This window comes from Mastigoproctus giganteus, chromosome 3 (genome assembly GCF_048544385.1).
Source record: "Mastigoproctus giganteus isolate SK-2022 chromosome 3, ASM4854438v1, whole genome shotgun sequence".
NCBI lineage: Eukaryota > Metazoa > Arthropoda > Arachnida > Uropygi > Thelyphonidae > Mastigoproctus > Mastigoproctus giganteus.
The window spans coordinates 131,547,042-131,568,518 of NC_143577.1; the positions used below are offsets into that span (position 1 = coordinate 131,547,042).

The 21,477-nt window shown below is 42.9% G+C and overlaps 1 protein-coding gene across 1 annotated transcript in view; it reads left to right on the top strand.

Moving 5' to 3' along the window:
• The first annotated feature begins 19,342 nt into the window (after nucleotides 1–19,342).
• Nucleotides 19,343–21,477, top strand: part of LOC150088274 (uncharacterized) — a 694,119-nt gene continuing 691,984 nt past the window's right edge. Inside the window, exon 1 of the mRNA XM_090370094.1 lies at nucleotides 19,343–19,645. Within this exon, the coding sequence (XP_090226220.1) occupies nucleotides 19,474–19,645 (172 nt within the window). The 5' untranslated portion in view covers nucleotides 19,343–19,473. The remainder of the gene's footprint in view (nucleotides 19,646–21,477) is intronic.

The following is a 21,477-nucleotide window of genomic DNA, read 5'->3' on the forward strand; positions in this document are numbered from 1 at the left end:
AAGGCAGCCTTGAGGAACAGGGACTTCTCATGAACTGTACCCCCTGGCAAGGAGGGATCCAGGGGAGCCTCCGGTGGCTTCTCCTCGCTGGTGTCCTTTTGGTTTTCTGTTGTCTTTTGATTTAGTTTGAGAGCCCATCTCCCGCTCCGGATTAGGTGTTGGCTTTCTATACTTGCGTTTTCCTGTTAGCGGGGCCCCCGAATGGGGTTCTGACGTCTTCTGTTGTTGGTCTATGACGACGGGGGTCGTCATCTTGGCTCTGATGCGCGGCATCTGTGGGTTTTTTCAATTTCCCATCCATCTTTGCGAATTTCGGATTATCGAACTTTTACGGATAATCGGAGTTCATGAGGTCCCGCGTGAAAGAGCTCGTGGAGGTGAGCAAGAGGCCACCTTCGTCAAGTCTCTGTTTGAATTTGGAGATGAATAGTCCTTCAGCGAAGATTTTGGGCTAATCCCCTCTGTCACTTGGAGTTGGGGGGGAAACAGCCAGATGTGGAAATGCCCTTAGAAGAACGGGGTTAATTTCCTATTGGGTAGTTTATATCGGCGAAGACGTTGGTAGTGTTATTTTGTTGAAGAGATCATCGGAACTAGGTCAGTGGTATTAGTCTTAGTCTGTAGTTAAGTGTTCAGTGGTATCGTCACCGTCCTCCCCACACCGGGTGGAAAAGACTCGGGTTCGAATCCCGCCGATGACGCGAGGAACTTTAGTGGGCTTTTTTCACTCCGTGGCTGAGTTAGTCGGTCTCAGACGTAGATAGAAGGGTTTTTTTCGTCCAGCAAATCGACCAGAGAACACATGCAATTTACAGACACGAATACGGGTTAATGTAATCATATAAATATAATCTTTATTGTGTACAAAGGATGTATACAATTTACCCTTCACGGCAGGAATGCCAGGGGCCTCACATTGGCTGGTGTCCAAAGGCCTTGAGGACGGGGCCCACATCGAAGTTCGGGTTCATTCCCCAGGGCCAACAATATAATACGTTTCACTTAAATTATTCACAATATTCATAAAAATGTTATACAGTATTTTTGACATTATATACAATATTATACAGATATCCTATTTAAATTTATTATACTGCGACATTACTGTGCAGTTTGCCTGGTTGAGTGTATGTCATCAAGAATCTCCCTCCGGTATTTGCGGTCCTTGACAAATTTGTAGAGGTCGCCTTCGATTGCTTGGACTGTGATAAGCATCTGCTTGGGGAGAAAGCGGTCGCTAAGGGCTAGTCTGTTATGGTTGGTATAAGGGTTGGAGCTGATCTCAGTCCGGGTTGAGGGATCCTCCAGCTGCACAGTTCCCATATGTTTGGCTCCGAGATTATTCCAGTGGTCATTTTGACAGTTAGGGTGAGGCATCTTTCCATTATAAGATTTGGCAGTCGGGCAAAGTTCAGTGCGGTTGCCATCGCAGTTGTTCTTTGCTGGGGTGGACGATGATGTTTATATGTGACCCAACGAAGGAGCCAGTATTCGGAGGAGTACACACGCTTGATATTCGTGGGGGCTGCAGATGCCCATATTTCTGAGGCGTATAACACGACGGAGTATACAGAGGTGTATACGTACCGCCGAGTCACATCCAGATCCTTAACGTGAAGTAGTTGTTGTTTGGTAATCCACCGCATTTTGCAGAATTTTGTTATGAGCTTGTCAATGTGGGGCTTGAAGGTCAGTTTGCAATCGAAAACTACTCCCAAGTCTGTATTTACCACTGGAAGGAGAATGCCATTTAGAGAAACTTGGACTTCAGTGAGTTGGTGCTTCAACGAAAAGACAATTTGGGCTGATTTTGCAGGATTAATAAGTAGTCCAAATTGATGGAGATAGGATTCTAAGTCGTGTAACTTTCGATTGATCTTTTCATTATTTTTTGAGATATGTTCCCCCGGGTTAATCTGGGTGTGTAACTTAATATCGTCAGCATAGCAAATTATGTCTTCTCTCTCTTGAACAAACGGAATAATGATAGCAGTAAATAATGTTTCGGAGAGGACTCCGCCTTGGGGAACTCCTGCAGTGATTTTCCTTGAGATTACAAATTTGTATATCTTGATCCGCTGTAAGAACAATGATTCTGTCTGATAGCAGGGTTGTGATAAACCACAACAAGTCACCTTTTATATGGAAGTAATTTTCTAGGAGGTGAACGAGTGAGGTAATGCTGATTGAGTCGAAGGCAGCTTCCAGGTCGACATACGTAACAGCAAGTTCTGCTTTGGTTTCTAGTGCTCTGAAAATGGTGCTGGTTATGGAAGTTAAATTGGTGACTGTGGATCTTCCGGGAATGGCATTATGAATTTGTGGGGGTTTGTGAGGTGATTTGATTGGTGATGGTTGAAAGTACATTTACGAGTAATCCTAATATAATTAGGATTACTCGTAAATGTATAGTAATACAGTAGCTTAGTTCAAAGCTAAATTGATGACACTTCAGAGATTAAATGTTCTGAAAGCCAGCCGCACAGTCTCAACGGCCGCATTTCATGTCCTGGCGGGTTTTCTGCCTCTCGACTTACACATGATCTACAAAGGATTGATCTACAGACTAAAACGTAAAATTCCCTCAGAACTCTTCGGAATCATATTTAATTTAGACTCGGATATCAAACATGAACGTAAAAGAATTTGGAATGAACTAATAACTCTTTGGCAATCTAGATCAGTTGGCTGTGTTACGATAAAAATTCTTCCCCGAGGCCTACACATTGATGAACAAGAGATGAATGTCTGGTTCAGTATGAATATGTTTACTTCATACTTGCTGACTGATTACGGTTCGATGAACATGAAATTATATAAATTTAGGTTGTCAACAACAGATCTATGTCAGTGTGGAGAGGTTGAAGATTGGCAACATGTACTGTATTCATGCCCAAACTATACGGATTCTCGGGCAAGGCTTAGGGAAGCAGTACATAACCTTTCCACTGGTCAAGGATCGGGGTTGGTGCAGGATGCTGATAATTACCGAGCGCAGTAGTTTTTTTCAAAAGAAGCTTTTATGAGAAGACTTGTACAGTCTCAGATGACAGCAGTTATTCACGCCTCTGGCCCGAACCCAACTTGACATTCAATTTGTTGTTTACGACGAACTGTCTGGCTGTGTCTTCACCAGTTTATAGAACAATAGATTTTGCTGTAGAATAAATCTCAACTTTTTTTTTTTTTTCCAATTCGTGGCGTATTAAAAAAGAGGTGGGGCGAGAGAATCTCTCCTTTTCTCTCTCTCTCTTTGTTTTTTTTTTAATACGCACGGGAACCCCTCTCGCCTCCCCCTTTTTTTCTCCTCTAGAGTGGGCCCCCAGAGGAATCTGGCCCACCTTTTGGCAACATCAGGTTGGTCAGAGTCTCGAATTGAGACATCACGAGCACTATTGGGACTGGCCCAACTTCCCGTGGTGTGGACGAGTACCCAGAATCATCTGTCCAGGTGACTGATGCTTAAGGGTAGCCAAGTGGCCAGAACAGAACAACAGAACACACACATAATACATACAAACCACCGTCACATACATATCTGGCCCTATTTGTAGCGATAATGTTCTTCACAGAGACACGAGGCGGAGACGAACTGACGTTCAAGGAGCCGCCTTTTACAAAAACACATGTCCACATCCTAACACTTGGTGTCTGCGCGTGTAGCACAGTGGTATAGTCACCGTCCTTCCCACACCGGATGGAAAAGGAACGATTTCGAATCTCGTCGATGACGCGAGGAACTTTAGTGGGCTTTATTCACTCCGTGACTGAGTTAGTCGGTCTCAGGCGTAGATAGAAAGGCTTTTATCTCCCAGAAACTGGGGTTTTTTCGTCCAAAAAACAGGCAAATCGACCAGAGAACACACACGCAATTTGTATATGTAATCATTTACAGGGAACCGTAATATCATAATTTGGATTTTTTTTTTTTTTTTGTGCTAGCACTTAGTTTTCTGAACGTCTACTGAAACAGTGCTGAATATTTCCGGGGAGAAGGTTTTCTCTCTCAAGATCTTATATGCCAGGTTTGTTTCCCTCTTTATGGCTGCAATTGCCTTGGTATACTCATTCTTTTTGGTGATATAATCCCTATTAGGGCGTTCGACATCAGGGTCTGGCCAATCACGGTGTCACCGGTAGTTCCTGCCTGCTGTGTGGAGCGACTTGTGAAGGGTGGTAAGTTCCTGGATCCACCATGGGTAGATTGCCGGGCGGAACACCTTCCTTGACGACCTGTATGAGGCTCTGAGTATGGAGTGCTGGATAAAGGTGATCCTTCATTTAGTGAGTCCATCTGTGATGGGTCTGTAGTTGGAAAGTCCAGTTCTATGTAGCTGTCATATGTTTCCCAATTGACGTTTCTCGAAGAGAATCTGATGAAGTCAGTTGTCCTTGCTCTGTTGTTGTTTCTCAGAGTTACCGGAGCTACCTCCCGGCAGCTAACTGACTGACGTAGGTCCTTTGTAGAAAGGGTTAAGTCAATATTAGATTCACCAGTTGAGCTAGAGTAAGTAGTGAACTAGCTAGGCTGGTTATGAATAATAAGATTTTGAGTGAAGATGAAGTCCTCAAGAAGCTGGCCACGGCTATAGGCAACTGCACTGTGCCAGAAGGGGGATTTTGCATTCAAGTCGGATGCAACCAGGAGTTGTTTAGAGCCAATAAAATTCAAGGCGAATTTCAAAACGTTTAGTGTTTCATTGATGTTCTCTGTGAGAGGCCTGTAGAGTGACATCAGATAGAATGATTGATCTGTATATGTAATCTGGATTCAAGTGGAGAACTGATTACAGAGGCCCTGGACAACCAGGACACCGAGATCTCTATATATGACTGCTATACATGTTTTCGGATCCAGTGTAAAAGGTTGCACGACCCGAGTATGTACGGAAAAGCCAGTAATTTTAAAGGTTGGATGGGATTGTATTCTTACAGCATATGGCTCCTGAATCAGAACAACATCAATTGAATGCTCCTCAGTGGCCTGGCGTATTTCATCCGAAACTGTGCGGGACCTTTGCCCATTTATTTGCATCATTCGCAGGTATTTATTTAGGTTGAGATACCGGGACTCCTATTGGGCTTCCAGGAAGAGTGGGCAGGACTGGAATGGGGACACAACCGGCATTTCTTGTTGGTTTAGGCATCAGCAATCCTTAGTCTTACGAGTTCCAGAGCCTTTTGGTATTCTTGGCATAGAACATCCCAGAGAGAATGGTTATGTGTTGCCGTTGGCTTTTAAAATTCACACAAGACGGCTCGTCATCACGGTGGGGACATTCTGCTTGGACATGATGCTCACTCTTGGCACAATGTCCGCAGGATGGGGATTTGTGGGAGGAGCGTTGGGATGTATGCCCATAGCCCAGACATAGGAAACACCTTGTGACAATTGTAAACGGACGAAACCTGTTCACGCTGCAAACAAGGAATAATCTGTCTGTAGAGAGGACAGTTCTATAAATCCATGGGGAGAAGCTAATTACTCTGTGTTCCGTAGAGCTGGATTTTGATTTTGTTGCAAACCTAAAAGTGATCTCAGCCTTAGCCTCCTCCTAGGAGAATCCACGTTCCAGTAGGTTTCTGTGGAACAGATCCTAAAGTCCTTTGGAACATGGTACACCACGATCGACGGATTTGACTTTTTAGGAGGAGCGATGACCACTCCGGCATTTGTGAGGGTGACACATGTGGCAATACTTGTTAAGTCTTCTTTGGTCGTGGTCTCCAGTAGGACTTTCTTGTTCATAATGGGTCTCAGGGGTTTCACTTTTAGATTCTTATAATCAGCCTTTATGGTGCTTTGTAACAGATCTTTGACGTCATTGCTAGCCTTGAGCTCAGCTGTATCACTTGCTCTCAGCAGTTATGTGCTCCCCGGGTTTTGCACATGGAGAGTTCGTATTACGCCGTGGGCAACAGACTCCTGTCCAGACTTCACAGTGCCAGAATAGGAGGTGACCCCCGCAGCAGGCCCAGGGGGCCGGAGTCTCGATGTAGTCGGGGTCAACGTTGGTACAATTTGGGGACTTGCCAAGAGCATCAATGACCTTTTCCAGGACTACAGTTTGGATCAAACTTCTTCATTCACAACTTTGAGCCTCACATTGTCAATGAGGAGCTCAGTGTTAATTGACTCAAGGGTGGACCACAACTCCTGGACACGGTTACCTGCACTTCTGGTGAGACGACTGGAGTCGTGGTTTAGGAAGGGGATCAACTGCCTACGAAGTTGAGAGATTGTTTGAAGAGTAGCTGGCTCTGAAGTGGATCCAACTTCTGGGACATTAGGTGGAGGAGGTATCCCCAGTCTAGGGGAGAATTTTAACCCAGCTGCAATAGCGTTGGCAAGGGCTGTCGGTGTGATAGCTTTGGCGACGCCTTTAACCTCTGTATGGGTGGTGGCCATTGCCCGAGTAATGGGAGCGGCATCAGTAAGTGCAGCAAGAGGTCAGGGGCCAACGCAGTGATTGCCCCTCATCCTGGGTCGCTAACGCCAATCAGAGGAGAGCAGCCCATGCCTCCATGGTCTCCTTAGTTTTCTTGTTGGCCTTCTTTTTCTTTTCTTTTTTCATTGAGAGATATCCGCTCTTGAGCTGGGTCTTTGGTGGGGTCTTTGGCGGTGTACTATTTTGGTGGGGATTCCCCGAAACTGTTTCAGGGTCCTCCTCGCTAGCAGAACTGGAGCTTTCCCTTCCGTTCAGGTGAAGTGGAAGGATTGCAGGATGAATAACAGGATGAAAAGCAAGGCACAAGTGTAGCGATGAAATGCAGCACTGACGAAAACCCAGCAGCTTGTTGGGCTGTCTGAGCAGATAATTTGTAATTTGCACTTGAGGAGCAAGTTCGCAGCAAAGTCGCTAGGGCGCGCTGTTACTATCACAAGGTTTTAATCAAGTTTCCAAGGCAATAATTAACTATACTGATTGCGGAGACAAATTAATTACATTCATTATATAACATATTATGCAATAAGGGATTATGGATTTATGTAACAGCATAAATAAGCAACAGCATAATTAAAATATATGTTTACGACAGTTCTCAAAGCCAGGAATTCCAGCTACCAATCACAGGCGATAACACTGTTCACGTGACTTGTTTCCGGAATGGCCGACTATTTGCTACTTAATTTATCGCTAATAGGAGATAACCCCATAGCGGGAGCGGCCATTACATACAAAACAACGAGGCAGCACGTCTGAACAAAGCAAAATTAGAAAAACGTTAATAGCTTCTCACTCCCTTAATATTTATCCACAAAAACATATCTTCTTGGTAGAGAGTAGAAATTATAACAATTTCTCCAGTGTTCCAAAAGTACAGTTAATCAAACTAACAATCAGCAGGAACAATATTAATTCACACTATAAAAATCAATATAAGAAATACCATAGGCAGAACGACAATGGAAGAGGCCATTACATACAAAAAACAACGAGGCAGCATGTATGAACAAAGAAAAATTAGAACAACGTTAATAGCTTCTCATTCCCTTAAAATTTAGCCGCAAAAACATACACATGCACCAACTAATAGGGTGTCGACGACACTATTTTAAAATCGCTAATTCCAAAAGTAATCCAGAATTTGAACGAACTTTTGAGGAGCTTATAAACACGCAACATAGCCATACAATTTGCCAGTGGGCGGAGGGGAGAGACAATGTTCCCATCTCCCTCTCCCCGCCACCTCCTTCTTTTGTCTGGTGGGCCTGCCTCACTGCTGTTCTGGGGCCGCTTTCCCTATTGACTCTATACTTCTGGCTTTTCCCACCAGTCTTCAGTCTCTCCCCCTCCTCTTGCTATCCTGCAATGAGCAAGACCCACACACAGCTTACTAAAATTAAAAAGCCTAAATTTAAACTGAGATTATGAAAACAACTTTCGGCTTTCCTACTTCTAGTTCTCCCCTCCCCCCTTTTTTTTACATGGGCCCTAGCCACTGGAATCCCAGGAAACTAGGTGGCAGGGCATGCCAGAGTAAAAATTTCAAACTACTGTGTACCTAGTCTGCCTTCACGAAGCCAAGTGTGGGCAACGTTGGGCCCCAGCAGGGATATAGCGGCTAAATGGCCAGATGGCCAACGATACATAACACTACACTTACAAAATTCATACACTTTTAAATCTCTGGCCTTTTACAGTGTTACACCCGCAATGAAAGTAATGCGGAGATGGGGGAAATCCCTGGTGCCGTTTGACATCAATATACTTTCCACTTTTAGCATCACTGATATTCTTGAGTCGTCTACTCTATTGTCCTCATACCTCTGCCTTTTCCCCGAAGCCTTCAGTCTCTCCCCCCCACTCTGCTTAACTTCGAATGTACACCCCACACAAAGTATCAAATTTTGAAACTCAAGCGCTTACCCCCCTCCCTTTTTTTTTTTCTTTTTTTATATACAGGGTTGTTAAAATTAAAGTATCCCTATGTAGAGGGCTCTGGAGCAAGTTCTAAGGCTCGTACTGAAGAGGAATTTGGACTACAAGTACAATAAAGAATGCGCTTGCCATTTATTGGAAAAAAAAATTAGTTACAAAATTTGTCATTGTATGGCACTAACTATCTTAGTTACGATTATGACTGCGTTCAGTGAAAGGTGACTGCGTTCTTTTTCTTTAATTTAAAATTTTTAGTTAGTGGGGGGGATATTCCCCTTCTGCCCACCCCTGAATATGCCCCTACTGGCATTTGAGATTTGTTACATGTCAGTGTTCTGTATATACTACACATTTGATTAAGGCAATAAAAGCCCACGTAAAATAATAAATTTATTATTATTATCATCAGTTTATTTCTCTTAAGAGAACACCCGGATACAACCACTGGCCACGGGGTGATCATACATATACAACTATGTTACAAGATGGTATACAATTATAAAATACATGTTATCTGATTTATAAGTACATTTTATCTGGAATATACAATACTTGAGTTATTAATTACCCGCTAAGGCTTTTACTACTTAACAACTATAAACTGGTATGAACTTAATACCATGACAATTGAAGCATACCTTCTGCTTAAATACACACAAGTGGGAGTTTCACCATATTTAGATATACACAAATATTTACAGCCAAAACAGCGGACAGCATATGAAACAACAGGAATGACCGCGATACAGCAAAATAAAAATTTGAAAGTTCACTTTACTGTTTACAGCAGTCTGGTTCTTCTGTGGGGATTAGAGTGGGATGGGTAGGACAATCCTGACATCTATTTCTTGGCTCGTGCTTGGCAGAACAAGGTGCTGAAACTGTATCCTTACATCTGTATTTGCAAGTAGGAGTTTCCGAGAACTTCCTTTCTGTAGGATTTGCAAGTGCAGAGCCTTTCAGGGTTGATAGTCAGTTTGTTGAATAGCTGGATGGCGTTTGCTGGAAAGAATCTTCCGAAGCTGTCCAACTGCGTAAATGCCGCTTTGAGTTGCGGTTCTTTATCTCGTCTTGGTTTTTCGCCGGTATTATTATCCACTCTCGGGCTTTCGGTGCATCCAGCCGTCCCGTTAAAAGCTGAGCGAGCGTCATTATGTTTCTTGAAGTGACTATTTGTCTCCAGGGTGTGATCTCTAAATTGGAGTATAGTTATAGCTCTTGAGATGGTAAAAGGCTTAGCTGAAATTCTGTTTAGCAATCTCAAGAGCCAGTATTCGAGTCCTAGAAAGGCTTTGATACTGCTTTCGGGAGCTGAAGACCAGATATGTGCCGCGTATGGGGAATACAAGTACAAAGCATGTTGAGGGTCAAACGGCACCAGGAATTTCTCCCATCTCCGCGAGTGTTCGCTGTATCGAGGGACAGTACTCTGTCAAGACCAGAGATTTAAAAGTGTGTGGATCATGTGTTGTGTAGTATGTTGTGCCCATTGTTCTTCTGGCCTATTGGCCGTCGAGCCCCTGATGGGACCCGACGTTGTCAGTACTATGCCAACGAGGAGGCTGGCCAGGTGTACCTTGAAATTTATTATACTCTGGCAGGTCCCGCCACCTAATTTCCTGTGATTTCAGCGGCTGAGTCCTATAAAAAAAAAAAAAAAAAAAAAAAAGATAATCGCGGTGGCACAATTGCAAAATCGCTATTACGAGATAGTCTGTGGGGTTTGTTCCCCGAAATTACCATGGGGTTGTACGCTAAAATGACAAGTTCTAGAGGCCTAATGAGGCCTAATAATTTTGGTGCTAATTTAAATTTGGATGCGTGGGGCTTTCGCGGTGTATAGTCAACGAGAAGGGTAGGGAGACTGTAGGCTGGGGGAAGAAAGAGAAGTAAGGGGGCCGATAGGGTAGATGGCCCCTGCAGTCAGTGGGGCATGCCCATGCCCCACCAGAGGGAAAGGGGGATGGCAGGAGGAGGAGGAGGAGAAGACAGCGAGCCATCTCCTCCCCTGCCAAGGAATAGGAGTGAAAGTAGGCTGGTCAAGGTTACCAGCCCAGATCGCCATTTGGCTAGGTGGCAGCAATGTGCTGCAGTCATTTCTCTGAGCCCTTGCATGGTAGTCTTGTTGTCCTGATCAGGTTGTCAAATGCCTGTGCTAGATGAGGTTGTCTAATCAGGTTGTCACTGTGACTTCTTTTTTATTATTTTTATTTATTTATTTGTTTATTTTATTATTATTTTTTTTTCATTTTTTTTTTTTTTTAGTTGGTCACTTCCAGGTCAGGTCGGGTCAGGTCCAATTACCTTATTAATGTCATGTTCATGTATTAAATGAGATCGTCACGTCAGGTGGATACATCTGTCGGTAGTCATAGAGATTGTGACTTCAGGTAGACTCAGTTGTGAGGTTTAATTCCTTGGTTGTTTCACCTTGGTGTCAGTTCATCATCTGGGAAGGTTTCCGTGGTTGTGTAGACATTCTGCTGGTCTGCACGGCATGGTTGTTTACTGCAGTGGTTGAGGCTGTGGGAGCGTCCTTCTCCTTGTGAAGAGGTCCTGCGCGAATGCCTTGTATGTGTCAACTTTAGTTATGGCGAGGTCTTCTTGATTACGGAGGTTAAGCTGTGTTCTAGTGATGAATCTGCAATAGAGGTCCTCATATAGTGGGCAACTGTACATTAGGTGCTCCCACGTTTCACGTTTACTACAGAGGCAAAACGGTGTATCACTCAGTCGAAATCCTTGTAGTTTGTCTCTAATGGCCCCGTGTCCCGTCAGCAGGTAGGTGGTGTAGAGTCCTGGTTAGAGCCAAGGTGGATAATTCGGGTATACCAGCCATATGTTGGATAGAAATTTTCTAGTTATTGCACCTTTGCTGGAGGTCTCCCAGCGGGCCTGCCAAGTTTGTTGGAGGTAAGCGGAGAGACGGTTCCTTTCTACTTTGGGATCATTTGACAGATCTATAGTGTAGTCGAGGCATGTTGCCGTTCTGCCTTTGGTCAGTTGATAGAGTAGCCCATGCTTAACAATCTCCAAGTCCAGAGGGAGGAATCCCGTTAGGGCCTGGAGTGCGTGGGCACTTACAGTGTTACATGCTCTCGAGATGGTTATGAGTATGTGTCGCTGCATAGTCGCCAATTTTTTCCGGTTCACTGTAGTGGTAGCTTTGCGATACCATATTCCAGCAGCATATGTAATCGCTGGCAGGAAAATAGCTTTATAGTAGAGGCTGAGGATTTTCCTCCTCAAGCCCCATTCCTTTCGTGTGATTCGTGCAAAAAGTGCGGAGTATCCTCTAATTTTCTTCCGTAAGTGCATATGTGGTGGAAAGCTCAGGTTCTTGTCTAGTACGACTCCAAGGTGCTTTAATTCGGTGGTAAGCTTAATTTTGTTACCTTGTATCTTTAATTGGGAGGGGGGTCGTCTGGTGTCTAGGGCTCCTTTTAATAATCTTGTCTTCGAGGATGAGATCTTCAAGTTATTGTTGTTAGCCCAGTCCTCTAGGCTTTCTATTGCTCTGTGTTGGCAGTGTTCTCCAGTTGCGCCCTAGATCCCCCAGGCAGCATCGGAACCACATCATCCGCATAGGCTAGGGGAACGAAGTCGCCAAGTTCCAGGTTTAAAAAGCAATCTAGAACCAAGTTCCATAGGAGTGGACCCAGGATTGAGCCTTGTGGGCATCCTATGAATACTTCTCTTGTTCTGAACAATATGGTGCTCTGACTGTCACGAACCTATTCGACAGGTAGGATTTGATGACTTGATACAGATTTGATGGTACGTTGGCCTTCCGGAGTCGGGCCAGGACTCTTGGCCACCATAAAGTGTCAAACGCCCCGGCAAATTCTATTGCTATGACCAGAAAGTATTTCTGATCTGAGGTAGTTGCAGCATTAGTAATAGGACATCCAAGGACATTAAAGGTTGAGCATCCCTTCCTAAATCCATATTGTCGGGGTAACTGCAGGCTGGCTGCAGTGTAGTGGATCCTTATTCTGTTTCTTAATAAGTGCTCAAAGAGCTTGCTCAGGACTGATAACAGTGTTATGGGTCTGTATGACCCCGGAAGGTCCAGTTGTTTGTTGGGATTTTTGGGAATGAGGCACAAGTTTGCAGTTTTCCAGGCCTGGGGGAACAGGCCTTCTTTGAGGCAGTGGTTGTATAGGTTAAGAAGAACCTCTGAAATGGTTTCGATGGCTTTCTTGACAATCTCTGGCTCCAAAAGCAGTGATGAGACCAGCGACCCTCATCTGGTGCTGATCCGGGCTGAGTCCAATGATGTTCAGTGATTGGGCTGCTGTGGTCAGTGTGGCTTGGAAGAGTGGCCAATCCGCCTTCTCTATGGCATACAAAGTATCTTGGCTGTGCCTGCCTCACTGCTTGGTGTCGACTAAGGGAGCGCTGGAGCTCAAACGTGATGGCCCTGTGGTCCGACATGGGCCAGCTTTCTTGGACGGTCCACGATTTTAGGTGGCCAGCGAGGGATCTGGTAGCCAGAGACATCGATTGTGGCCTCCCCCATCGAACTAGAGAACGTTGCCAGATTGTTTGGCCGGTTGAGGACTGTGTACGGACTATTCGCTAAGTAGTCTTCAAGTTGTTGCCCGTTCTGTACTCCACGTCTATCCGTCGTCTCGCTGAACCACGCTGGGAACCTGCAATTCACATCCGCTCCCACGACAATTTTACTGTTTGGGAAGTCTGTGTGGAGGCTCCTCATTTATCTGGTTACTGGTAGTATATCTTCACCTGGGTGACAGTATAGCGATACCGCATAAAGTTTACCCAGGGGCGTGATAATATGGGCACATGCAGCCCAGGATATGCAGTAGTTGGTTAGTTTTGTTGCTGTTATATTTGGATTCCGAATCAATATGCAGGCCCAGGGTGTTTCTCTGTTATCCTGCACTATCTTATAGGCAAGGGGGTAACCCCTGACCTCCTTGAGATATGCATATGGCTCCTGGATGAGGAATATGTCAAGATTTGCCTCGTTCGCCTTCTTTGTGAGCTGCGCCGCTACTATTTTGGACCGTTGTGCGGTCAGTTGTATGAATTTTACCCTACCCTGTTGATGGTAGGGCGTGTGGCCATAATCTAGTCTCATTTGGAAAGTTCTCTTTGCTTTACAGTACACTGGACATTCGCTGTCCCTAACTGAGTGTTCTGCTGGTAGTTTATGGAATTTGCAATTTACACAGGTCGGCGGCTTGTCTTTATTCGGACACGTGTTGAAGTCGTGGCCACGTTCTGCACAGTGGCCACAAGTGGGTTGGGTTTGGGCACAGGTATGAGTGGTATGCCCAAACCGGCAACATCTGAAACACTTAGGGACAGCAACGTGTTCCCTAAAGCGGTGACTGCCCCAGTTTATAAACACTCTGTCGGTCTGGCTAAGCGTGACCCAGGTCGCTGGTGACAACTCGACGACCCAGTGGTATGTATTTCCTGTTCTGGCTTTCGTTTTGAACTTGGGAATAATCAAGTTGGCGGGTTCTTCTTCCGGATGTGCGTGCTGGAGGTTTCTGTAATACAGTTCCTCCTGGAGAGCAGTTGGTGTCAGATCGTTGTCGAGGTTATATATTCTGATGCTAGGTCCTTTGCGTCTAGGGTGTAGGGCTTCAAGTCCCAGTGTTTGAATCTTCTCATTTTGTAGGATTTTTGTTGCGTCCTCTTTTGTTTGAGTCTCGATGATAATCCCTACATTTCGGGTCTTCCTTACCGATTTTATTTTGGTATCTCTGAAGTCGTCTGCCAACTTTGTGACCACTAGATTTTTGACCTGCTCGCTGCTCTGTGGAGGTCAGGCGCAGTATTACCAAATGTGGTGTTGGCAGGTGGGTCCTGCGTTTCATCGCTGTAGTCACAGTTGCAGTTGGGTCAGCAATCGGTCGGGTTCTCAGCGCTTGCGCATACGAGGGAGCGCGCTGTGGCATTTGGTCTGCTCCCACGGATTGGAAGTCCTCCAGTTTCGTTTTAGCTGTTTCGCACTCTAGGTTGGTTTGTAGTAGGACTGTCTCCAGCTTTGTCCAGATGGACACTATTTTTCCTCGAAATCCAGTAGTTATTCTGTTGCTGGTATCTTTCAGGAGGTTCTCTAACGTTGTTCTGAGGGAGAGGGTCTTCTCCAGTACCGTCCCCTCTGGGAGAGTCGGATCTAGCGACTCTGTTTTCGTCCTGCTTTACATTGTCGGTATTTTCTGCTTGAGAACAGAGGATGTTCTGACTTCCTGTCGTTCCTTGATGGCTTCTTGTCTGTCTGTCGCTCTGTTCGACGACCTGTTTTTTATTATTTTTCCGCTTGGGTGCGGAGTTCGTTTCCTCTGTATACTCAAGCTGCACAGTTTCCAATAGAGTACTGCCTGCTGTTTCCTGTGGAGCAGTGTTTATTTGGGCAGTGTTGCTAACAGTATATTGTGGCATCTTGAACCAAAATTCGGATTACCGAGCTATTCCAGATAAACGAATGTAATGCGCACCGTTGTGGAAAGTGACTCACAAGATTGCAGATGGTGTTGACTACAAGTTCGTAGCACAAGTCCAAGCCGAGATATAGCGTGTCCAAGTTTCAGCTCACCCCACAGGTCACTGAGGAGGGGGGGACGCCAGGGAGCTGGGACTACCTTTAATAGGTTTTGGTTCAACAAATACGACGGTGATGTTAATTCTGTCTATGGTGCATGGTTATCAATGGCGTCTTTAACATTTTAGGTTCCACGTGGGGTGGGTGGTGGGGGCACCAGGCGCGTGCCCTGGGCCCCGACTTCTGAAGGGCCCACGGAAAACCCCAACAAATTAGTTGAACATATTAGTTCAACTAATCGTTAAACTAATATGTTCAACTATTAGTTCAAAACTTTGTGATTATTATTATGCTATTATTAATTATATTATATATATGTTATATTCAAATTTTATTGGAAATAAAACATTAATAGTACATAATATTTTTTATTTATTTAAAAAAATGGTTAACATGTATTTTTATTTTCCCTATCTCTCTCTTTTTTTAAGGGACCCAATATTTTCTTTCCCCCGGTGTCTCAACGACCTTAATCCGCTCCTGGTGGGGGAAGCACATTAGAAATTTAGAAATCATTGTTCAGTAACTGTAGTGAACTTCTTCCGTTCGATGACTAGGGTAGAAAGTATGCAGCAGTGGGTAGGGGAGAAACAATCACTAACCCTGTCGCCACTTGGCCTTGCCAGGAACTTAAGTGACGTGTTGCCTTAAGAAGAATTTCACTCGGTTCGGCTGCGTTGAATGAACATTAAGCCCGCTATTGGTTTCGACTCTTAATTAACTGGAATATGAATGCTTAAAATTTACATTAAACATATTTTCCTTAGCAGACACTACAGGTTCTAGTTCTCATAAGCTTTCTGTTAAATTGTGATTCAATATATAACAGAGGGGGTCACCTTCCCCAGTCAAGAGTGCAGTTCAACCGCGGTGGCAGGGAAATAAGTGGAATGCCACTCTCTCCAACGCTAGAACAATGCCGCCATGGTGAGCTGATACATTGTTGCCAGCGTTGAATCAAAAACGAGTTGAAATACACTATCTCACCCAATAAAACTGAAAACAAATCTCACCATTGTGATCCACTGATGTAGGTAAATCCTTCAGTACACAATTTAATTACCATACTAAACTTAAAACGCATAATCCAGACACATTTTTACGGAGCAATGAACAGCACCTGTGAGTAAGAAGGCGGCCATTTTTGGCGAACCCGTATAGGGGAATAACATTTCTGTTGATGTATTGTTTCATCAGACCGGGGACTCTAATACCAGTGAGCTCCTGCCTGGTTGCCCAAAGCGCCGCGTATGTTTCGTTACGGATGTATGCGAAGTGCGGGCGGAAGGTCAGACCTTCGTCCCACTTGAGTCCAAGATCAACGTGTGACTGCGCCTTTTGGACGAGGATGCCGTTCACATATATTTCCATTTTGTTTGGCTTTATTTTATAAAGCCAAACAAATATTAGAGACCTCACTGGTATTAGAGACCCCGATCTGATGAAACAATACATCAACAGATGTGTTACTCCTATTCTTCTATACGCGGCACAAATCTGGTCTTTGTGAAAGTCATTTATGCCGTCTTTTTTTCATTCAACTGTAGTCCGATACAATCTAGATACTCTTGAAGTTCTTTTATTTTAGTATTAGCCACTTGGTTTTGGTAGTCAGCTGATTTCTGATCTTCTGAGGCAATAAAAAATTTTATATCATCCGCATATGTGATGAAGTGTTTCTTGTTCTGGGCTAAGAAGGGTTCAAGGGCTATGGCAAAAATTGAGACAAGACTCCGCCTTGCGGGACACCTTTATCAACCTCATACGTGGCGCACACGTTTTCGTTTGTCACTGTAATTTGTCTACGCCGAAGAGTGCTCTTTAATAAATGGATTTCCCGTAATGAGAAAGTAGTCCCGCAGAATGACTATATGCTGGGATGCATATGTTATCATATGCGGCTGCCACATCTAAAAAGACTATATCCAATTGCTGCTTGCTGTTCAGTGCTTGCTGGATCCTTAGCAGCGTCCCATTGAGGTCGGTGATGGTCGATCTCTGTGGCAGTACTGTGGGCAGATATTCTGACCTATGCTTAAAGCAATGCTCGATAATGGTGGTCAGGATTGTTTTTTTAAAGATTTTTTTGCAGAGAGCATCCGACAGCAATTGGTCTGAAGTCTTTTACAGATTTTGGTTTTTTTTATTTTGGGGAAGGTTTTACAAAATAGCTTTTCCACAGCTTTGGAAAGTTCTCCTCCATCAATATTCTCTGGAATATGTGTACAGATTTTGATCATAAATAGCGGTAAATTATCTGGCCTAATTGTTGCTTTATTTGGGAGGCTGTTGATTGCACTTTTTAAGTTGTCACTGATAATATTGATTTCCTTTAGATGTTCATTGTTCGTGAGAATCCGATTATTATTGATAGATTCCTTAAACCTCTTGATTACATCTTGTATCCCGTTACTGTTTGCTTCGTTGCCAATTTGATTTTCCTTGAGGGGTGTTCCGAAAGTGGCTTCGGTCCATTCCTTAAAGGATGTCTCAGTCATGTTATGCACGAGGCTTTTTTTTGCTGACAATTCTTTTGCCTTTTTTTAGTTTTGCTTTAGCCATATCTATGTGCGCCCGTTTCTTCCCCTTCATGAAACGTGCTCTTTCATGTTTGAACCGGGTGTGGTGCTCTGGATGCCCAGTTCTTTTCCATTTCCTGAACAATTTTTGTTTATTTTTGAAGATTACTTTCAACTGTGGAGTGAACCAGGGTTTTTCCCTATCTGATACTTTTATTTCCTTCGATGCTCCTTCTTGAGTCATATGCATGAGTGATTGTGAAAGTGCTGATAAGGCATCAAAATGTATAGGTTTTGCCAATTGTATGCCATCAGGTGTTTAAGAATGAGGTCATTTTTAATATATTTTGATGAGAAGATTATCTTTGTTTCACTTTTCGGATGCGGACCAGTTTGACGGATCTCCCGGATTCTTCTTAAAATGTCTTCACACGTGAGTGGTTGGTGATCAAAAGTGAATTTCATATAGTTATTCCTCAACTTTATATCTGGGGTATTGTAGTATATGAGGTCCAGGCACTGAGTTCCTCTTGTTGCTGGTGTTTTCAACTGGAGCATGTTTAAAGCTTGCATTGTATTGTCCAACTCGCCTTTTGCCTCCCGATGTTTTGATAGTGGCATATTTAGGCCCCCATTATGATTGTGTCTGTGTTCGTGCTGAGGTTTGAGGTGAGCCACGTAAGATACTCGGCTCTGTTTTCTTTAGTGTGCTCCGGTGGTAGGTATATTAAGCCTAATTGAAATCTCCTCGTTTCCGTACCAAAAGTGGCAATGATAGCCTCGAAATTTTTCGATTGCGCTCCGAGTTCGTTGACTACTGTGAATCCTTTCTTGAAAAGAATCATTACACCGCCTCCTCTTTTAGTCTCTCTTCCATTTGCGATGCAATTGTAACCGGAGGAGTGTGCAAGGGCGTCAAGGTATCTGTTATTATGGAGCCATGTTTCAACTAAGCATATGCAATCATTCTCAGAGTAGTAAGGTTTGTAGTGCGTGAAGCTTATTCGATATATGCTTCTTACGTTTTGCAAGAAGATAATAATCTGGTTCGATTCTTTTGCGAAAGTTAAATTGACTGTTGATTGCTATTGGTCTCTTCGTAGGTTCGCTGTGCTGTTCCTAATTGTGGGCTTCCGAGCTCTTTCTCTGTGTGTCATCACTAGAGTTCCTACTGGCCAGATGTTTCTGTCCAACAGCCGTCCTTCACTATTTAGTGGGCAGGAGAGAATGAAAGAAGAATATGCAGGATGTCTTGTGCGTATTTGATTGACCTCTACGTCAATCCCCAATCCTCTGTCGCACATTTCTTTAATAAGATTTGGCCCTGTCTGCGGGTTGAGTCTTGAGATAAATATTTTTCCTCTGGTTCGTACAGAGGATATGTTAAATCTATCGCAAACCTCTGATTGTGTCCTGCTACGCGTTTCGTTGTGGTCTCGGTTCTATTCTGCTCATCATCGGTTTGATTTTTTTTTTTTTTTTTTTTTTTTTGTTGAAACTCCTGATTATGAAATGTACATATATTTCCTGATATATTTTGGGAGATGGGGGACCTTAATAATAATTAAATACTCAAGTTTCATTATTAATTACTATGACAGCAGAAAAACAGTATAAAGAATAAAAAAAAAAACGTTTTTGCTGTTGAGATCCTGGGCTTCATTTATAAAAAAAAATTATTAATGCGCTCTTTGAAATAAATAAAAAAAATTATCATGTTACGATTTTTCCGGATTATTACACCCAAAACATATCGCTAGGTGGAGCCAAAGTGTTAACTTGAAGAAATATGTGTTTCTGATACACCGGTAGAAGGCAGTTAAGCCTCCTGTTGTTGTGGATGTTAGTCGCTTCAGCATCTAACGGAACAGCAAGATGCAATGGTAACCTTCTGTTACCGGTGAGTAAAACGCTGCTAGGATTGTTTTATTTGCAACGTTTTAGAAGCACGTGTAGTACGACATTGCGCAGTCGTTAAGATGTCGGCATGAAGCTAAAGGTTGTAAAGGGATGGATATTATTGACCACATGGTTTGTGTCGTGTGTCGACCAAGACAAAATGAATCTTTCCTTTAATAGAATAAATCGTTATGTGAGAAATCCCTTTAGCACATGGGGTATGGCCACAAGATTGAGTGGGAGCAGAAAGCGACGGGACGGTAAGTTTTACAAAGTACTGCACGAAAAATTTTGTTTTAAAGGTTTAAATATCATTGAATATTTAATATTTGGTTATACTAGTACAGTAGCAAAATACACAAAAATATAAAAACAAACTCAGGTTAAACATTGGTTTGTATTACAGAGTTAAAAAACAAAACAAAATATTGCTTTTCTTTTGCAAAATGTTGTATCTCTCTCTGTATACTGAGGGAAAACGAAAAAATAATGTTGAAGGTTAAAGTGCAAATCGATTACGAATCGATTGTATATCAATAGAACGAATCGCGGTGTATTTTGTAATTTAACGAGTATAATACTGTAGATATAAAACTTTGCTTATCGTTTAAAAAATTGAATAACAATTAAAAAATGTATATACTGTAATAGCAATCGTACCCTTCCATCACTAACTGCTGATCCAAGAAACACTGCTTACATAATCAGTTGGTACCACGAATTCGGTGGTTGAAATACGGATTAAAAGAAAGAGGTCATTCGATCACGAACCATGTGATCGAAATGCATTGCATGATCGGTTTGCCTGTCCTGCTGAATGAAAGTTCTGAATTTCGGAAAAAAAAAAGCAAAAAAAAAAAAAATATATATATATGTATATTAAAATTTTGTACCAGGTACATGTGTCAGATATATAATTTTTACATTGAAGAGATTTTATTTCACGACTAAATATACCGTCTACTCTATAGTTGTTCCATTACGTGCAGTATTTATCGAAAGATCTGATGACATGTCCAAGTTGAAGAATGTTTTCATAAATGTGCACAACTCTTTTCCAGCCTCAGAGTTTAATTGTAAAGAAAAAAATTATATTCAATCTGAAAGCACCAGGTGACTTGAAACCAGATGCATTTACGAATTAACGCATTTCCCAGTTTCCGAAAGTTTCTTTATATTTTAAAACCTTAATATTTCTGTTTCTAAATTCCTTAGCTTTCCAACGATATACGTCCACATTATCCTTTATTACGTGAGAAAATTTCCATGATCACACGCTTCTTGATTAGACCGGGGTTCGAGCCCGTCACCACCAAATACGGAGGATGCGGAAAGGTCAGGGAATGGCTACCGCATATTCCCGGAGCAATATGGCCTTAGCTGCTAATGCTCCTAAAAACCAAATAACAAACAAACAACATGTTCATATAATTCACTATCCTGGAAAAACTACTGTCGTTTTTAACGTAAAAAAAAAGTGCTTTTCTTGTTCGTGACCGAGGCACGATCGAGAATTGCTCGAAAACCCTGCAAAGAGAGAAACCCTGAAAGCTCTCAGAAATCCTGCAAAAAGAGCTTATCCCAGCTCTTTTTGCAGGGTTTCTGAGAACAGCGATCCTAACCACTTGTGCTATCTGCGAGAATCTCGAGCACAGCAAGTATGTAAATTTCCCTTTATTCACACTTTCTGACTGACCAGGATGGAGAAAAATGCAAGTTCTTAATTTGCATTAAGTGAAAGTTATATGCCGTAAGTTCTTAACTTTATTAAATAAAAATATGTATAGTAAAATCCACCCGTTATAACTGGTTAAACGAATATTTCACTATAAGAAAAATATTTCGACTTCCTATATTATTATTCTTTAAGTCTCGTTGAAAAGAAAACGAAATCTTTTTAACGAAAATTCAGTACAACCAATGATTTTAAAGTTTACCTACGCGTAACATATGTTGCTGGTTTACAACGAAAGAAAAACTTTACTCGACAATTATGTGTAGTACTGTGGAGCCCGTGTTGTACACAGGCTGATTATTTAATTTTCAGAGTGGCAGCGCAACCGTACAGTCACTTAAATTTAGGCGAACTGCT